The following is a 20445-nucleotide window of genomic DNA, read 5'->3' on the forward strand; positions in this document are numbered from 1 at the left end:
TCCATGAAGTTTCTTAAATTGCTGCCCATTTGCTGCAGATATAAACCATGAGCTCTTTAACTATTTGTCAAGTTAATATCAACAGTACTTAAGCAGCTGTGGTACAGAGGCTTGGGGGAAAAGGTGTATTGAGACACCTCAAAACCATTGCACTAACTGTAAACTAACATACAACACAATCACATACAAATTTACTCTCGCATCAGCAGCAGCGTGATGAAGGGTAACGCATCTAAACAAAGCTTTTACGTGAGAGGAACATGAGGATTTTACCAGTAGAGTACCTGGGGACAGCTCAGTCACTCTGATCACTTCTTTCCCGTTTCCTTTCTCACTACAGGTCAGCTTCGTGCCATCTTCTGTCACAGTCTCATGTAACTCTTCTCTCTAGACCCAGTTACACTGATGCAAAAGCAAGCAGCATAACTATCAGAAAGTCTTCAGCACTGTCAACCTGCAATCAAGGCCTCCCAGGTAATAATCTGCTCCAGCACAGAGCTCCCAAGAGAAGTTATTTACATTTGTTTGGCGGAGGGGGATAATAATAAAAAACCATAGATTATCTATCTATATAGTGGCAGGCACCTGACTTCAACTAGTGTCCAAAATTATAATATCCTCCTCACCCTCCTGAGCTCAGTATGTAGGCATCCAGTTTAAAAAAAAAAAAACATAGGGGAAAAAAAAGCAGAAGAGTAAGCATATAGCACTGTGCTTAAAGTCTGTATCTGGCCTGAATTCAGCACCTATGTATTTGTACCATCACAAGCTAGTCATCAGGTACCAAACAATTCAACCCAAGCAGCATGAATATCAGAGCAAGCCTGGTTTAGGGACACAGGGCTGGGGAAAGAAAAGTGTCCTAGTCTCACTGCTCCCGCAGGAATGATGGGAGCAACCAACTTCTTTACTTTGCAACAGAAGTTTACCTGAAAGGTGGTAAAGTCTAAGTACACCTTTAATGGACTTTTTAAAAACAGTTAAGAGGCAAAAATTCTAATGCAGAAATTTTTTATTTTCAAAATAAAAAACTTTGTACAGAACATTGTAGATCTTAAGAAATACAGCAGTCTCTGTGATATGACACAAGGGTTTGCTTTTAGCACAGTCCTTTCACACTCTAGCAATCAGAAGGCAATCCCAGCCATTAGGAGGGAAAAAAAACAACAAAAAAAAAAAACCACCCCACACTCATCTGTCAGAACACCTATTTCTAGAGTTCCTTCTTCAGGAAATGTACCTAGAGGGTAGAGCACTCTCCACCTCAGATTGCACAGCTATTCACACTATAAAAACAGACAAAGAGAGGACACGAGATTTTCAATAGGACAGATGATTTATGAAACAGAACTGCAAGTCCGAGACATAAATAGCTTTTGTTTCTAAATTCCTCTCTCCTCCCCTCCCACACACACTGATGTAATTCCCAGAAAGGTACAAACTGTGGATCATTATGTATACACACAGTGCAAATACTGTGCAAGCAGAGAAGCCTAATACCATGTTTTGTTCTAGTGCTCAATAAAAACAAGTTGATTCTTCTACTATTCAACTGTACATTATTTATAACATTGCATTCTAAATGTTATACAAAGCTAATACAGTAGTTTCCATAACCAAACTAAGCGCATTTATACACTTTTGTGGTTCCCCAGATGCAATTTTCATGGCACCTTCTTTTCTAGAGCACTGAGTACACAAGACCCCATCCACACAGCACATTAGAATTCCTCACTTCCATTTTTGCTGTACTCGTGGCTTCATTAGCAACATCACGTGAAATATCCTCTATACTATAATCATGCAGAGCCAGATACAGAAATACGGCTGGACTGTTAAGAAAGAGACCACAGCACTAACCACATTTGTAAGTGCTCACAAACTGTATGCAACCCATTACATCTCCCTTTATTTATTTTTAAAAGCCTTTTTGGTGAGGCAATCGTTCTTCCTCATCTGTTACTACAACTAGGGTGTCTCTTGAGAACATTTATCTATTTACGTTTATGCTGCTCCATACAACTGGAAGAGTAACTTACTTTAAGCTGGACTCTAGCTTAGAAAGTCCTTGCTTTTTAATTTTTTTCCAGAGGTAAAACAAATCAGGCTTCTGATTCCAGTCGTTTATCATTGGCCCTTTTCATGATAACCAAATTCAACAAATTACCATCTTTCATCCACTTGTAGTTGGCCAACAGTCACATGAACCATTACCCCTCTCCTTAACCAAACCCTGGTCTGGAGGCATCTCTCTCCCCCAGGACCAGTGCTGATTCTGCAAAGATGCAGTTCTGCAGTTGCAGCAAGAGCAGGGAGAAGAGAACCCAGTAATTTAATGAAGGGTACATTTTGTTTTAGACAGAGTGGTCACTCCACAAGGTATACCAGTATGTTCACATCACTCAACAACAGGCAATAGTCTAGTACTGTGGAAGTTTTCAGCAGCGGCCTCTCATCTGAGCAAAAATACAAAGTGCCACCCCCAACTGCTGCTGCTGCATTTTTTAAGTCACTTCGAGAATCTCCCTTAAAATGGCCAATGTGCACTTTGAGTACTCTATAAAACCAAATATTAGTGCTTGGAGACTGCTCACCTGCAACTTTTAGGGCTTCCTTTTTGAACTTAAGAATGCATTGTTGTTTTAGAGAATTCCTAGCTTCTACTTGATCATTTATGTTCAGTAAGTCTGTACTGCAGCAGAAGCTGGCTGGGAGTTAAGCACATACCTTTCCCCACTTGGTTCTGTGGGGAACAGTGCCCTGAATTTTCAGAACATCTGTATCTTTCTGTGATCAACTTAAAAGCATAAATTAACCTGCATCACAGATCACTGCATGAATAAAACCCTAATGGCTTAAAGCCCCATCTCCTTTCAGGAAAAAAAAAAAGTTATTGGCATGAAAGCAAGGACTGATGCTATCCAATTTGCAAAGTTGTTTAAAAAGAAAACAATGGCCTGTGGGCAGAGACCTTCATTAAACAGTTTTCCCAACTCTGATTTGCACTGAGATAAGTGAAAGTTCTTTAGCCTTTTTTACCCAAAAGGGGAGGGAAGGCAGGCACTGGCTTTGTAATCTCATTTGATTAAACAATTCACTGTAGGCAATAGCATGACATTGGTGAAAAAAAGTATGTAATTTAAAGGCAGTCACAGCTTCAGTCTTCCATTCCAAGTTCTTGTTTCAGACTGAAAGACAAGTAAAAACATGAGTTAGCTCATAGCAAAACACTGTTTGGAAACTCTTCAGACAAATTAATGGAAGCCCTGACAATACACACAGCTGAAGTTGAGAGCCAAAAGACAGAGTGGATACACCACTTGTTTTGGGTAAGAACCAACATGTCAGAAAAATCATATGGCAAAATCTCAGATTCTAAAGGCAACATGGACTGATCTTGAGATCTACCTGAAAAACTGGGATGTGGAGAGCTCCCCTCACCCAGTTTTGAGCTGCTTATCCCACTTAGAGCAGAGCCATGCCACTGACACAATGGCATACTTACCTTTTCAAGTAGGCATGGACATTGTCATAGCCATGATACTTGGCCAGATAGACCAGGACACCTGTAGCACATCGGCCATCTCGCTGTCTGCAGAAGCTACAGTTGCAGATTCCACGACATGGTGGACACCTCCAGGTCTAGACAAGACAGACAACAAGCCTTTTTAAATGAACAGGAATGCCAGACATGATTCACACTCGCAACTTAAAAGAGGGCCCTGCTCTGCACCAGGTTTGCAAGTGAACATCAGCACTGCAGAAGTTGTCTAAACCAGTGCAAGAGTACAAATTCTTCAGTCTAAGGGATTAAGCTCTCCTTTGCCTGCCTTGCACATAACCACAGGAAGCATTCTACTCTCAACCCCTGCACCACTTCCACTGCCCACAACAGCAGCACTTTGTCCACAATACAGTTCCTTTCCATAGGGCATTAAGCACTAATGCAAGGCAAAAGAGAACACTATTCTGATGCTCAAATACAAGAATATTTTGGCAGCTGCTCTGCTCTTATAGTTTACTCCTGCAAAGAAAGATACAAAAGTAGTAACTACAATGAGTTCTATACAACACAAGGTTCTGTGATTCAGCTTGAATCAAAACAGGACTGCATGATGTACTACACTGCACTGTAAGCAGTTCCCCTGCTAAAACTCTTTCACTATGAATAACCAATGCACCTCTCTGCTCAAGTTAATCACAATAAAGCCAATATTCAAAACTGTCTTACCGGATCCAGCAATGCTGTTCTGACATCTTCACCATACCTATTGCGGAGGCATGGCCCACAGAATTGGCCCCGTACGCCTACACAATCAGGGTTACGACAATTTGTCTTGGTGTCTATGGTTTTTTGGCGACACTGATGACAGGTGGATCCCTAGAACACAGGGAAATTAGTTCAGGAAACAAGACGTTAAAGATGGCTCTTTAGTTAGGGGAATAGAGCATTTAACAAGCAATCTCTTTGGCAGCTAGCAGTGCTTATCCTGAAGCAGAAAGCCACCTTGCAAGTTTGAACCAAGACTGTTTTAACATTGCATCTTCAGTGTCTGTTAATCATTCTCGTCAGCTAATACCACCTAGATACTACAGTTACAGGGTGAAAGCAAGCCAACTGGCTTGGCACAGGCCATTCTATAAATTCAGGGAAAGGTATGAGATGATGTTTCAAGATCTCAGGCATACTTGTCCCAAAAATCACATCCTTCCTCTCAGTGAGAGGGAGTCTGCTTTATTTGATGCTAAACCACAAGCAGGGAATAACAAGAAAATTACTTCACAAAGTATGCATTTCATAAAGCTGGAATATACTTACCATGGCCCTGTTATATACTTTCTCTCTTGCAGAGCCGCAAATATTATTCAGCTCTTCCTCTGTTATCTCTTCAACTGGACGCACAATGTGTGGAAAAGCCATGGCACCACGGTGACCCCTCCTGGGAGTTCGGGCTTCATGCTGAATAGTGAAGACAATACTTTTAGTATTAGTTTCAGCAAAAACTCTACAGAAACAAGGTGGGGATCTTCAAAGCAATGCCAAAGTCTCAAATACCCATCATATATTTAAAAAAGCAATAACAGATCTTTGCAAAGACATATGATACAGATGCGGCTTTAGCACCTTCACTTGATCTTTCACTTTCAGGGTGCAGAAATGCTACTGGATCTTGCTTAATTCCTGCTGGAGTGCAACAGGAAATGATTTTTCAAGGACAAGGTGGAGGGAAATGGAGAACACATACAACACGCTATTTTCTGTACTTCTTCCCAGGCCATGGCATACTCATAATCTTGATCAACTCTGTATGAATTGCTATTTTCTTGAAGGGATACAAAACCACCTTCATGATCAACTTTCAACAGGAGAACTAGAACCTCAACATACCTCCAGGTCTTCATCAGACATTTTTCTTCTTCTCACCAAGATGTACCGGTCATCATCTTCCTCTTCTGGTAAAGGAGTAGGAGGACCTTCAATCAGGGACCTAGATCTTGTGTGAGGTCGAGAACTTCGGTCTGGGTTCCTCCTCAAAGCACTTCTGGGCAATGAACGCCTTGGAAGTCGCTTTGGTCCCTGGAGAAATTTAAAAGCCCCTAATGAAACAGGTGAAAACCCAGACAGTTCCTGTCCCTACTATGAATTCCTCCCCCAGAAGACATGCCTTCCTTTTGTCTTTCTCAAAGATGAAGTGAGCGTTGTGAGCATTGTTCCCACCTCCACACAACTTGCAGGTAAATTAGCAGTGAAATTTGTTACACTGCTGATTCACAACACAACCTTCTTTAAGGACCTAGTTAGGCCAAATGTCAGGTTTTCTTCAAGGCTTCGAACTCAGAGAATATTCATGCTTGAGCTTCAAAGTCTGAACTCTCCCCCTTATCTCCAGCCATTGCATAAATACATATTTACACAGCACCTTCTTTAGTTTTATTGGCCTGTGGAGACACCTAACCTTTACGAATTAATCTATTCTGCTTTATACAGTGGTAAATCAAAAGAGAATTGCACAATGAGGATGCCTATTTTAGGAAGCAATAAAATTCTCAACTGAACTTAGACTTACATCATTTGTTAAGTTTTTTGAGAGTCCTGTTTTGTAATGTCAGAATTTGACCCTCAGAAATCTGAAGGCTTACTTATAAACTCAGTTTATACTTACATGACTGACAGTTGGCAATGATTTTCTCCCACCAAAGATACCAGAAACATTCTGCAACTCGGCCATTAGTTTTGCAAGCTAACAAGGGAAAGAAAAGGGAAGCAGACCCTTAAAAAGGTGTTTATATGCTATTACAGACTATTAGATTAGGGCAATTGGCTAGAAGTACAATTACTTACAGAAAATGCAGTTAATCTTCAACTTTTTACTTTTATGTCTTATTTATATTATAGTGACTGCAAGTAATTTGAAAAAGCTCAAATGTATTATGTTGATGCCCTATTCTTTAGGCTTGCAGCCAGTAGATTTTTACTGAAGTACTTAGCCTATGGACTTTCACATGCCAGTGGACATAAACTATCAGATTTAAATACTAGGAATGTAAAGTCCTCTTAATGCATTCACATAATGAGCCAAAGGGGAGGAAAGGCAGGGGAGAAGGGGTGGTCCCCAGGGAGACATTGAATACTTGCCATTGCTTTGTTTTCCTTTATGTTTAAAGCTCTTCTTTCTAAAAACATGGCACCCTTTTCTTCAGAGTCAGAATCTGAATCTGGAGCAGGCATCAGCTTTTCAGGAAGAGGTTCCATTGCACCCTTCCTCCTCTCCGATCTTCGAGGGGGAAACTTCATGGCTACTTTTAGAGGAATAGGGCATTTCTGCCTTCTCTGAGCTACTTCACTTTCAGCACTTGTATCATTCTCCTCTGAATCCGATTCCAATTTCTGTTAACAAACCAGAATGGAAGCATATAAACCCAAGTGAGTTGCTCTGCAATTAAATACAGTTCAACAATACTTTGCTTGGGGGTGGTTAAAGTGTATATCTGGCTGAAATCTAGATGTTCAAATCTCCAGTCCTATTGCTCTAGTATATTTTAAGGGGGAGGTAGGGAAGGGGGCAGGAGGAGAAGGGGACACAGGGATAAAAAATTCTCAGGAAGAACCACACTGTACTGCCGCAACACATCAGAAAAAGCTTGGTTTCAGTTACAGCAGTCTTAACTGTCACTTGCAGGTCTAATAGCAAAGATAGTTTGTGTGCGAGTGCAAGAAAAAATTGCCTTTAAAGGGCTCTATTTTGCAATGTGTTGTATTTGGCTGTAAAAAAAGTCACTACAGTTCTCAGCACAGGGTCAAACCCAAGTTTGTAAGCTGTCAAGAATAGTCATCTTGCAGTATCAACGCTATCAAGTGAAAACTTCCTTCTAGAGCCAGTCAATGAAATAATTATGAATAAAATCCCAGTATTTTCTTATCTTTGAATTCTGATGCTTTGCTTAGAACTTTTTCAAGAACCAAGGGTTCAGTGAGGACAGAAATTAATTTCTTTAGTCAAAAGCCCATTTTTGCAATAGGCTTTGACTTCTACGTTTAGACTCAGTAAGACAGTCTTATTTTGGTCATAGGTAACAACAGGCTTCCTGCTTCATATGCACAAGACCATCAGTCTCAAATAGCAATCCTTATTTGTACAGGGTTTTTATTAAACCAGGTATATGGTTCTGATTCCTTTTTCTTACATATCTATTCCAGCTTTGTCTCCTACTTATTCTCTTTACTGTTGTCTATTATTTAACTCAGACACGTCCTCTTCCAGCAAGACATTGTTTTCTAGTAATTCCTCAGCTTGTTCTGAAGTTACGAAAAACCTATTTTATGCCAAACATGGTACTACTTCTATCTTCACTACTAAATATCAACTACTGGTCTTTTTAAGCAATAAAACTGCTCTTGCACTGATGTCAAGGAAAAGCAGGAAGGCAGATTTCACCACCTATCACTATTTCTCTATTGCTAAAGCAGCACATCATTTCCTGTTATGCTGTCAGAGTGCAGGTCTGACTGCATGTCAATAAACACAGAAATTTTTCTCAGGTTTGCCGGAGTCCATGGGATAGCATAATATTTCATATTGAGGAAACCAGAAATGTTAAGAGTCTAAAAGAGTAACATCCAGCAAGGACAGTTTTAAGAGGTATTATATTTCAAAATCCATATGGCAGATTTTATTCTGAACTTGCAAAGCTTGGGGGATTTTTACTGAGGCAGAAAGAAAATGAAACCATGACTACTTAGACTGTACATTAAATTAAATAAAATGATGCCTCTTTCTGACAACATTCAACTTTCAAGCTGAAGCTGTCATTATTTTTCAATTAAGAATGTGTAAGAATTTAAATTTAAAATTGCCACCCAAAATCAACTGTCTTACCAATGCATCTTGAATCTCGTTTTCTGAAAAACCAGGGAAGGATTCATCATCAGAGGCTTCATGAAAAATTTTTGCCAGTTCTTCTCTAATATCAGACCTAAACTTGCGTTTCTATGAAGAATAAAATATCCTTTAACTGAAGTTGTACAGAAAATGATTGACGTTTACAAGTGCACTATAAGCAAATATCTTTCTTAATAAAGAAAAAGAATAGTTAAGGCAATTAACAAAGGGTTTCAGAACTGCAGTTGCAAATTATCAGGCATGTTAGGTTAGGTGACATTTCAAAGGCTAGAATAAATAGGTAATTTGTTCCCAACATTTACCACCTAGAAGCACAAGTGAAGACTGAAATGAAATTACAGCATATAGCATAGATTTATAACTACTATACAAAAACATAAGCAGAACAAGTGGTTTTAATCCTGCACAAAACATTTACTAGCTTTACATTTTTGCAAGCTTTACTAGCACTGCACACTCAGTTTTATTTGTTCTTATACTGTACTTACCGTGTTTGCAAAATTATCAGAACCAAAACTGTCACAACTGTCATCGGAGGATGAGGATGTTTCCATGGGAATCAGTTTCGTATTTCGGAATACCATGAAGTTTTTCCTTCCTGAACAAGCTCGGCGCTACAAAAGGACAATATCAACACCATTAATAGAACAGACCTACTGTAGCACACTAGCTTTTAAGAAGATCCTTAAATTGAAGATTAGGAGGTCTGAACATTTCAGGATGTTTAACAGTCTTCTTGTATTCAAGTCAGCAGAATTATCAGCAGCTTCAAAAGAATTGCCAAAGTTAGAAACGGGAATAGTTTCTGCTCTGATACATTTCTGATCATTGCTATAGAAGAGTTTTTTTCAGTATTTAGACATACTTATTTTATGCAAACAGCCACATGGAAATATACACAAAAATCATATCCTCCTGCACTCATTATAGACAATGCTGGAAAAAAATACAAGTACACAAATAGTACCTAGAAATCTCCTCTGATTTATTAATTGCTTTTAGTTTGAGGCACACACTAAATACACTGCAGCTGTTAAGGACGGGACTAAGGATCATATCCACAGAAAAGAGGAGCACCGAAACAACTGTTCTAGACACAACAGCTTGATGTTCTGTTAATTTTATTACCAGGCTGAAAGAACTTTTTTTGATGAGCTTCAGGTTTTCACTTCCCAGGGACTGTTTCTACTAGCAATGTCTCATTTTACCTCCCCAGGGTGGCAGCGACCCTAAGGCCAAGCCTGCTGCAACCACACTTAGACGCCACCCAAGTCCAGCGCTTTAACCGATACCAGTTCACAGGCACAGCCGACCGGGCCAAATATTTTATAAGTACAGCTTAAACAGTAACTGGCCAGGGCAATTTGAAGACCTCCGTCTTCCCCCCAGCACCGTTCAGCAGGCTGCTTTTCGCAGGACCCCTGAGGCTCGCCCACGCTTCACAGTTTCGCCGGTGCTGACGAGGAACAGAAAAGCCTCCCGGCCCGGCCTGGCCTGCCACGGACGCGGCCCCAGACACAAAAGGGGCCATTTCTGGCGTCGCCTGCCGCGGCTAAGGGAGCGCCCAGCCGGAGAAACCCCGCCGCGGCGGGCCGGGCTGCCCCGGCGGGCCTCCAGCACCGCGAAGCCCAGGCCGGGAGACCCGGGACCGCCATCGGCACGCAAATACGCCTCTCCCCCCGCCTCGGGCGCGGCCCCTCACGCCAGCCAGGGCCGCTCTCCCCGCCTCCCGCTACGACGGGGCCGCCCGCCTCCGCGCCCCACAGCGACCCCCTCCGCCCCGCTCCCCCGAGACCGCGGGCTCCACGCCCGCACAGCGGGGCCGCCCTCCCCCCTGCCCTGAGGTACCTCCCCACCACCCCACCGTCCCGCGGCGGCCCCCCGCGCGCCGCCGCCCAACGGCCGCCCGCGCGCCCTCCCTCGTAGCGGCGCCCGGGGCAGCCGCCAGGCGAGAAGGAGAAGGGAAGGGCGCTGGGGTGGGGGGGCTGGCGCCGGACCGCCTGCCCCCCGCCGAGCACGGCTCCGAAGCCGCCGCCCCGTCCCCGTCCCGGTCCCGGTCAGGCGGGCGAGGGCACCGCCGCGCGCGGGGCACCGGGAGTCCCAGCACCGCGGCGGGGCAGGAGACCCGGGGCTGCCGGTCCGCGTGGCGGGGCTGCCCCCACGCCGCTCCGCCGGGGTGCCCGGCGAGCCCCAGCCCAAACACTCGCCCCGCCCGACCCCACCAGCCTCTCCGCAGCCCGGCGTGCCCCGGCCGTGAGACGCCGCAGGGCCCCGCGAAAGCGCCACTGCCAACCGTCCTCCCCCCTCCCCCCACCCGCCCGCCCGCCCGCTGCCAGCAGCGGCGATCCGCAGCCGTGCCGCGAACCCGGCGGGCAGCCCCCCGCCGCGGGCAGCGCTCACCTGCGGGCGCGACAGACCCATGCTGGCGGTGGCGGGGCGAGCAACCGGGGAACTGAAGGTTCGCGCCAAAGCGGCTGGGACCGCGGGGGGCGGGGCCCGGCGGCGCCTTTCCCGCGTTGGCGCCCGCGTCCTGGCAGATGCAGCTGACGACCCCTGGGAATCGGGCCCCCGGCGTGCTCACCCCGCGCCCGCCCGCCCACCCCTGCTGAGGGGCTTGTCTGCTCCCCCGGGGCGCCCACGGAGGGGTTAGTGCGGGGACCGTATTTTTTTTTTCTCTTCGCGGTGCGGGGTTTGTGGAGCTGCAAGGGCCTGGCCCTGTGGCGCGAAAAGCTCCCGGTCGGAACGCCGCGGGACTCGCGTGCCAGAGGGGAGGGGCGCGCGCGGGGGCCACGCCCGCCCCGCGCCGAGCCGCCCCGGCGGGATGAGGGGCCAGGGCCCCCCGGCCGGGGGAGCCCACGTAGTCTCCAACTCCTCTCTCTTCTTAAAAATGTTTCATTTTATGTGCCAAGCCTGGGTTTGTGCCTAGGGCTCTGAAATAGAACCCCCAAACCTGCCAGTTTTGAGGGGCAGAGGGGGTTTCTCCACGAAGTAAAGGCAGGGGCCGGTGTCCTGGCTGCCCCCAGGCCTGGGGCAGCCTCCGCGTACCCCCTGGGCACCCAGCACCCCTCGGGGCCCTGAGGAGCGTGAGGCTGCACCGGCCCCGGCGTTCAGCAGTGCCTGCCAAGCGGGATAGTGAAAGTGCACTGTATTAAAAAAAAAAAACCACCCAGCAACACGCGTGATTTCCTGCGTTGCCACAGTAAATGAAGTGTTATTTGCCGCTGCACCACGAGCACAGTTCAGCGTTAGGAGTGAGGTTGTGGGTGACGGCCATCGCCTCTGCTCCCTCGGAGTACAGCGGTGCGACAGGATTTTGCGAAGAAGTTGGCCGCATTGCTCTTTGCAAACAAAACATTACTTGAAGACAGGCCAGAAGAAAATAGATCATTGGTCATTGCAAACCGTTTTATGTAACATTTGTAATATCGCATTAAATCAAATACAGCCGTTAAACACAGCAAGTAACTGCCACGCGACCAGTATTTGGCAGCAGTAGTAACGGGAGAAGCCCTGAAGAAGCTGCGTGGGATTTGTGACCCCAGTGTTCGCTATAATCCTCCGTTTAGCCTGTGGTTTGAGCAGGGCTCAGTATCAGTGCAACTGTAGCTCCTCAGCATTTCCAGGTGCCTTCCTGACAGCAGGCGAGTCCCCATTGCAATCAGCGCAAGGGAAGGAGGCCCCGTGCACGTGCAACCCGTACGCGAACCTGCGCCTCGGTAAAGCAAACCACGCATCATCTCTAAGCCAAAGCCTGTAAATAGGCTACAGCACAATAGAGTACAAGAGCCCTCGCGGAGGTTTTCTATTTTCTGTCGGCATTATTCTTCCGGCGCACGCTGCAATCTGTTGTGTAAAAGAATCTCCATTTTAAATAAGCCCATAATTACATACTTACCTGCACCGCTGGCTTCTCAGTGCTCACACAAAAGCAGATGAACTAAACCTGGTTCTCTGGAGACCAGACCACACTCGATTCCTCTAAATCCACATTAGTGGAGGATTGCCACCCAGATGGTTTCCAACCAAGACAGCTCAGCTGGGAAGGGGGGATGTTTCTTGAATTTTGATGTAGTTAAGAGATCCAGTTTCTCAACAGTAACAGCCCTTAACATCTTGAATCATTATTATCAGGATTTTACTAGAAAAGTAGCCAACCTTCGCAGCTTTTAAGAGCATCATATGAAATGTTATGGAGTACTGATGGGGCTAGCTGAATGCATACTTCCATTTAACACTTAATGGAAACATCGTTCTTCAAACAACACATGTAGTCAAATGGCTTTAAAATTAATAGGCCAGAGCAAGGATTTCATGGGGGAACCAGGCAGGAAATTTTGTGAACTGTATTTTCAGCTTTTTTTTTTGTTAACATGTGAAAAAGAATTAATTTATTGAAAATTGTGTATGTCAGCTCACATATTTTACAGAGGATTAGGTAGAAGGCGGCAGGAAAGGGAGAAGAAAAATGGGAAGTATGTGAAGGGCAGGGGATTCCCTTCCTGCGGTACAGTGCAGGGTACCAGAAAATGAAGGTCTGTAACTCAGGAGATGGTTGTTGTGACCTGTGCCGCTGTCATTCCTCTGTTTTCATTCCCATGCCCTTCACACCCCTGTTCTACCCTGCAGGGCCCAGATGCCCTCGGTGGATGGGCAGCACAAACTGAACCAACTGGCTTTACTGTGATGGCAGAAGTTTCTTAATGTTTGTCGAGACTTAGGCAGCACCACTGTCCTATATCCAGCTATTTGCAATAGCTGAGGACATGCAAAGCTGAGCCTGGGTTAACCCTCCATTTTCAGCCACATTTAACTCGTATTAGGCTAATGTGAGTGGAAGAAAACATCCCTGCCCATTTGGTGTCCCCGTGCAGGTCCTGCATGGCCTGTCCAGTGCTACCAGCCCCTCCGTCTCCCCTGCTGCCCAGCTGTGGGGCAAGCTCACCCCTCAGGGTTTACGTCAGCAAAGATTATCTTGAGTATTTTATCAGGTGTTTCCAGGAAAATAGTATCTTAAATTCTCATCTGTCCCTGAAATTAGTTGTCAGTACATGGTAGTGGCCTTTGGAAGACCTGCTAAGGGAATTGGCTGAAATTACAGAGGGACATGCAGTAGACTGAGCGTGCAACGCTTTCTGCATCCATCTGGGGCAATGAAAGTTGTTTACTTGTTAGGAGCTTCAAGCAGTAGCAAGAACGTGGACCTCCAACAACAATAGCTGCATTGTCAGAAACAGTAAATGTGACCTTTGCTCTGCTGGGACAAAGGATAGGCGCCGTCCTCCATGTCACCCCGCAGATTTCAGCTGTCGGCATTGCACCACAGCTTTTCTCTCTGGAGGCAGGACCCCTGCTGCCCCATCCCTGGCTTTCCTATGCTCTTACTATCTTAACTATGGCAAACACACTTTATGCTCTAGTTTCCCTTTTTTTTTTTTTTTTTTTTTAAATTGGAGCAATACATTTCTGCCTGCCTAAAATAGCATGTGGATACATTAATTAGTGTTTGTGTGATGCTAGTAATTATTGTGATGGGGCTTGCACAGTGACACAGATTTATAGATGCATGTATTTCAGAGGAAAGGGAGAGTTTGGATTCTCATGACTGCAGAGTACCTGTAGCACAATGCAATAACACGTATCTTAGCTCCATAGAAAAGAATAAGATTGCAGCCACTAATGACAGTAATTAAAAATTTCTGTAAGAGCTGTCCAATCACCTCTTCATCTGAGCAAATTATAGTGTGTTATTGAAACGGTTAGTGCAACAAAATGAAGCTAAAAACATTTTACAGTAAAATAATCAGACATTGATTTATGATGTAAATTGTAAATCGGTAACCTATAACACACACTAATTGTTTTTCTCTCTCTTGAAAGGTGTGTTTCCGTAAAAGATCTGATGCAAGCATATGTATTTGTTCACATGTCACCCTCCGGTGGCTAACACTACTCTACAAGACATAATAAGGTGTATAATCAGGTAACCGGCTATTGATTGCAACCCAGAAAGGATACTTGTTCTTATATAGAAGCAGGAGGATGGCCACTTTTGGAGGTTTAATTATAGTCAGACCTCTACACGTTTGCTGCACATGAATTTTTATGAAGTACTTTTTAACGGTAAATACTTAGACATTGTGGTCTGATAGGTAGAACCAGAATTTGTAAAATAAATGTAAATTTAAATATTAAGTATGTATAATCAGTTTATAGCCAAGACCAACTGTACCAGCTCCACAAAATACCTCCACAATACAATTAGTATCTTTTTCCTTTTTTCTCTCTCCAAGGAAAAATAGATTTTCTCCTTTTAATTTAACAGGTTTGTATCTCCTTGTGCGTTGCTGTAAGTTCCTTATTAGTAAAGGCTGGGTCGAGATGCATCCTGCATGTTGAATTGAAGGTGGTCATGTCTGATCCTATTCGATACCATGTTTCCTTGACACAAACTGTCGAGACCATAAAAATGGGAAGAATAAGAGAAGGAAAACCAAAGGCATAAATAGAGCCAAAGAGAGAAAAAGTACAGTTGATAAATGCCTCTAGGAACCTATATTCATCCGCACACTAAAAGAATGGCTGACACGTGGTCAGTTTTGATAGAAATCTTAATGATTATTCCAAGTATACGTCGTAGCAGATCATTTGGAGCCAGAGCATTGTGATGCACATTATGGGAGTGTAATTATAATGCTCATTTGAGTATCCTGTAGCCATTCCACAAAATGCATAGCAAAAAATGTTGATCAAAAGTAGCTGTTGTTGATATGCAGTAGCCACTTTTAAAAGCTCAAGATCCCAGCCCTTTCACTCTTGGGCTTTGATTTATATTTCCCTTTGAAAACACAAAATAGAGTAAGTCACATGTCTCATAAAGAAATTGCTTACAAAATGTTCCGCAAATGCATAGCTGTGGGAAACAGGAGGCTATCAGAAAATAATAAAAAATGCTTACTGCAGTCTGGTTTTTTGCTCTTTTATATAAGCTGTGCCGCTGCCTCTTTGTGAATGTTGATTTGCATTGCCTCCACCAGCCTTCAGCGAGATGCGGTTGCTGGGCAAGGATGGGAGTGGAGGGACAGGCTGTGGCCTAACCCCAGGGACCTCTCTCCTGGCAGCTCCCTCAGGAGGGAGGAAGCGGGGGGACACCAGGTAGAAAGCCTCCTTCGGGGCTCGCTACTGCCTGCTGGGGGTTCCCCAGGGCACACCTCAAGGTTTCAGGGCTTTCTTGTGTTTTTTCACAGCATGAGGGAAATGCCCTCTCTCTGCTGCAGGGAACCCTCACCTGTCTTGCTAAGGCAGGAAAATAAATGCATATGTTGAGTCCCAGGTATATTAAGCCACTTCATTCTATACAGCACAGTGTTCGTGTCTGTAGTCCGTCGCCACCTGCAAAACCGCCTCATGAAGTTTCTGGGAGGATGCACTGACCCTCGGGGCAGGTGGGCAGCAGGGGCATGAGCGGTGGGATGCAGCTGAGGGGAGCGTAGGTGGTGCTGGGGTGGGAGCTACAGAGAGGGGCCACACGCTTTACCCCCAGCTCTTGGCCACCCTGGGCTGCCGCTGCCTTCCAGCGCCATTCCTCCGTCCTCCGAGATGTTAATCTCAAATGCCCTGTATTTACATGTACTCAAACGTGATCTTGGCAGACCCTTATTAGTGTTATTGCCGTAATAGACTTCTCCTCCATAACCTCTAACTTTTTGCAACAAACTGGCTTGAACTGCTAAGCTTTGGCACTTCATTAGATAAGAAAATTATGTAAAAACCCTTCTATGGTGGATGCATATACAGAAAATAATTCTGTCAGATGTAATTTTCAGAGGTAGCACAGCTATTTGGTTCCATTTTAGTGACGTGAGATGTCAGGAGGTCTCTCGGTTTGGGGTTTTTCTACAATTACAAAAGCAACCGCCCGTCTTTCCCAGCCTAAAGTAATAATAATAATAATAGTTAGGTCAAAGTGCATTCTCTAGCACAATCAAAAAAATCAAGTGCTTATTCGTTGATGCATGGTCCAGTATTCTTGGCAGTAGATTTATAGGAAGTCTTAAAATACTTGGATTTTGATCCTAAGCAGCATCAGCTGAGCTGGAGAGGAGGACAGTGGTAAGGGGTGACCTGGCCAGGGGCTGTCACTCTGAGTGAGGAGGGAGAGGGGATGCAGAGGGTCTGGGCTCCTTAAATCAGCTCAGCAAGCTGCCAGATCATGGTCAGCTTATGGGGTTTTGGTGTGTCCCCAGGGAGGGTGGCATTGCTGTCAGACATGGCCAATTGCGAGAAAGTAATCAGTGGGAGCAGGGTAGAAAGAGCAAAACTGCAGTGGCAAGTATTTTCTTTAAAAAGTAAACAATGCCCAAAACCACCCATCCTTGTTTCACACTGATGCCAGCAAGAAAGCAGGTTCTCACGGGGTGTTAGTTGAGCTGTGGCAGCACTGCGGGGGGGAGGCGCGAATGGGCACTCTCTCCTCCCAGCTGAACAGGAACTGGGGTTGCTTTCTCCAGCATTTCACAGAAATAATCAACCAGCAACAATGACACCCATGATCCCCAGCCCTGAAAACCACCGTTCCCAGGGGCATGGCAGCGTTTTGTCCGCTGGCATGGCACCGTTGAGGTCCGAGTGTAGATGGGGAGACAGAGGGGCCACTGGCACCCCCCCTGCTGCAGGCAGGTCTCAGCAGCATCAGTGCAGGATGATCAGGTCCCATCCCACCCAGTCAGTATGACTAGATCCCCCGACAGCACAGGAGTACAGCGCAGTGGCAGCAGTCGGACAGGCTGGAACCCTGACAGCCACGTTCCCCAGCAAAAAGGGATCCGACAGCCGCCCCATCTCCCCTCTCTGACCATTACTTCTTTTTATTTTCCTGATGAGCCCAGTGCAGGCATAACATTTTGGTATGTGCTTTGAAATCCATATGAGGCCAAAGCAACAACTAGAAATCCTGCAAGAGAGAGAGATTACAGCACTGCCCAAATCAAACACTGACCTGGGTGAAATTCCTGCCCGGGCCATCAGAAGCAACCACTGCAACTCCGCTGCCCTGGGATAGATTGACGGTCTACTCATGTCACAAGGGGTTAGGGTGAGGAACAGCCTGGGGTTGTTTATGATTTCAGGGCCCCTTGGACTGTTCAGTGGGCTGTCACCTCTGCAACAATCATCCTTCTGTGAATTTGCAAACACTCTGCGGGAAAAGGAAAGGCTTGTGTGAGGGGTTGAGCTGGGAGATGGGTTACTCTGCCGTTTCATCCTTTCCCCACCCAGGCAGAAGATGAGCAGCTACAAAAGCGCTTTGAGCAGCTCTCCCCCTTTCAGAAATGCCTTCGGCTCTGTCAAGCAAGCTGCACGTGGGCAGCCCCCTCGAGCCCTGGTTGCATGTGAACAAAAGCAGTCTGTGTTTGCAGGAGTGGGCAATGTTTTTGCTCCAGGGAGTCTCACATTCATGTGCTGCCTCCTATGCTTAGGAGCAGAGTTTCACAGGTGCTGGAACAGCCAGCTGGTTTGCAGCACAGCAGCATACGTGCCTCTGACCTGCAGGACACAAGGAACGTGCCCCGAGAGTGCAGTCACTTGGCCCCTTCCCCATGCAGCACCACACCACACTGCTGGGCTAGCTGTCGGTCCCTTTGCAGAGCGGGTCCCCAGGACACTCGCCTCTTAGGAGCAGTCCTGCTGACGGTAGCTGCAGGTACCCAAGCACTGCTGGGGAAATCTGTGTACTTAGGAAGCCAATATCCACCAGGCTCAGACCCAGTTCTGGGACACCTTGCCGAGCTAAAGAAGAATGATTGCTAACCTCAGTGTGAAGTGCCTGCTCTCCATCCTCCTGGGTTTTTTTTGGGTTTTTTTGGTTTTTTTTAAAGACATCCTTAGGTATATGGGAAAGACAAAAAAAGAAGCTTAAAAAAATTCAACCACACATTTTGTTGGCAGAAAATCAAAAAAAGTCTCAGTGTCATTTTTGTTCATGCCATGAGGACATCAGCTATGGGCTGAAAGCCTGTAAAGTTTCAGGCAAGGACCATAATGCTGAGGTTGACCTGCTCTTCCTGTCTGAGCTGAGCATCACTTCTTCCCTCCCAACCCACCGGCAGGGTTAAGAACTAATGGCTGGAGGGAGACACTGCTGTTCACCTTGAAACCTTTCTCCCGATGTCTGGCACCCAGAGGGAGCAGGGCAACTCAAGATCCAGAATAAAATGTTGCTGAACAAAGAAACAGATTCTGTGTAAGCTCTGACTGTCACAGTCTCACACTTTAATTAAAAAAAAAAAAAAAAGAAAATCTGATTTTGTAAACGTTCTCCCCACTGGACGCAAATACCCACTCACTTTGGACGCCCAGTTCTGAATTTGCCTTCATGAGTTCTCCACTATTTTTCATCATCCATTCCAGCAGCCATCCCAGAGCTAGCTTCTTATAATTCAGAGCATTTTGAACTATGGAAAAGGAAAATGCAGGTACCTTCTGGGGATTAAGAAAACAGGAACATCAGCACATGGAGATACAAAGACCAAGAGAAAGGAGAGCCACGAAAACAACAGGCGGCTCTACAGCAGTGATATTTTGTGCCACTTGCAAAGTCAGACACGGGGGGAGGGTGTAGCACTGCTGAGTATATGTGTATGAATGGAGGGCAGTGTGTCCAGCTCCTAGTGTGCAAATCTAGACCTACTGGTACTTAAATATGATTGGCTTTAACAGACTTGTACAAAACCCCTAGGGTAACGCAGCATGGCTCCTTTCCAAAGCGCAGACATTTGCTGAAGTGTAGTTGCCCAAGACAGTCTGATTTTCCACATTGCTGTGCACGATCTTCTAGCTGCGTGTTGGTTAAACATGGAGATAAATTGCTTGGCTTCATAAAGTACTGGGGGGTGAAAATGTAAGCACATTTTGACTTATAATGAATTATTACCAAGATAGGGAGCAGCCACATTAAGAGTGATAAAAATGAGATGGAAAACTAGATCTTGCTGAGATTTTGTTTTGGGTTTTTTTTTGACAAGTTCACTCACTGTTGCTTTAACCAGCAATGCTGTTGCAGCAAAAGGATTTCTAATCAGTCACTATTGCACGATTGTTTAATTTTAATAGGTGTGATCAATACCATCCGCTCCTTCTTTAAATGCTAATGAACGCTTTAACGCAACAGATGTGGACAGACAGTGCATTGCAGGTTAAAATTAGGCACAGCATTAAATAGCTTACAAACAGCAGAGGAATCCTGCTGGACATCTTGACAATCAACCATAGGCAGCTGATAAATCTTGAATTGCCACCACCAGCCCACAGTGTCTGCTGGGTAGGGCCTTGTTTTCAGACTTGTACAACTACACCACCATCCTCATCACCTTGGAAGAGAAATGTAACTTTCCAAACTCTTGCAGTTTCTTTCTAGGATTTGTGCAGGCCCAACCGTGAAACAAGATCTCGCTTCCTGAAATTCATATCCAAATTTTAATAACACAAGCACATTTCCAGCAAGTGCCGTCAGGTACGGTTACTATCAGCTGGTATCCTCCAGCCCATTTTGGTCATGGCAAGAAATGTTAGGGAAGGATCCCCAACCTAGACAAAATCCCAGTGTCCCGCTAAGTTGTGACAGAGAAACATCCAGTGGTGGATTGTCCACATCCCCAAATTATTTGTCAGGTTCAGTAAACCAGGGCCAGAAGCTGGGTTACTAGCTAGCTTTCAACCAGTCTGAAGCCACAAGAAAGTGGCAAGCTCTGTTATCACAGAGCTTCGCGTGCAGCCCCATTCACTTTCAGGTAAAGCTTCTTACTATTTTTTCTGCTCTTAACTGTTGTCAGAGGAAATGGTGCTTAAATGACAGAGATCCAATTCCCAACACTTGGTATCAGTTGTGTCCTGCTCCATTGGTTTTGGTGGACCCTGTCCTGAATTCATGAAATGTGTGTTCCAGTTCACTCTGGTAGGTATTGGGAAACCCACCATGGGGCTCAGCACTCATTGGGGCTGGTGGGAATCAGAGGGAGGAGAGCTGTGTGTACGCCCAGCAGTGGCCTTT

General features: G+C 45.5%; 1 protein-coding gene across 2 annotated transcripts; it reads right to left on the reverse strand.

Moving 5' to 3' along the window:
- Window positions 1-1062: 1062 nt before the first annotated feature.
- CDCA7 (cell division cycle associated 7) lies at window positions 1063-10887 on the reverse strand. 2 transcript variants are annotated; one of them, XM_049812324.1, is made up of 10 exons: window positions 10803-10887; window positions 8891-9016; window positions 8379-8489; window positions 6638-6889; window positions 6165-6242; window positions 5390-5578; window positions 4820-4960; window positions 4232-4381; window positions 3506-3642; window positions 1063-3188 (listed from the first exon to the last, which is right to left on the reverse strand). In XM_049812324.1, the coding sequence occupies exons 1-10, from the start codon at window positions 10821-10823 to the stop codon at window positions 3158-3160; spliced, it is 1236 nt and encodes a 411-aa protein (XP_049668281.1). In that variant the 5' UTR covers window positions 10824-10887; the 3' UTR covers window positions 1063-3157. The 2 variants fall into 2 exon arrangements, with proteins under 2 accessions (XP_049668281.1, XP_049668290.1); XM_049812333.1 differs by lacking the exon at window positions 10803-10887 and adding an exon at window positions 9531-10043.
- Between the last annotated feature and the right edge of the window lie 9558 nt (window positions 10888-20445).

Source organism: Accipiter gentilis, chromosome 1, assembly GCF_929443795.1.
Source record: "Accipiter gentilis chromosome 1, bAccGen1.1, whole genome shotgun sequence".
In the NCBI taxonomy this organism is placed as follows: Eukaryota; Metazoa; Chordata; class Aves; order Accipitriformes; family Accipitridae; genus Astur; species Astur gentilis.

Excerpts from the sequence above, each read along its gene's own strand:
- CDCA7 (XM_049812324.1), bottom strand. The coding sequence starts at position 10,823 with ATGGGTCTGTCGCGCCCGCAG. Across the intron at positions 6,243-6,637 it reads TAAAGGAAAACAAAGCAATG|CTTGCAAAACTAATGGCCGA; the intron begins GCAAGTATTCAA and ends TTCCCTTGTTAG. Across the intron at positions 4,382-4,819 it reads AAGTATATAACAGGGCCATG|GGATCCACCTGTCATCAGTG; the intron begins GTAAGTATATTC and ends CCTGTGTTCTAG.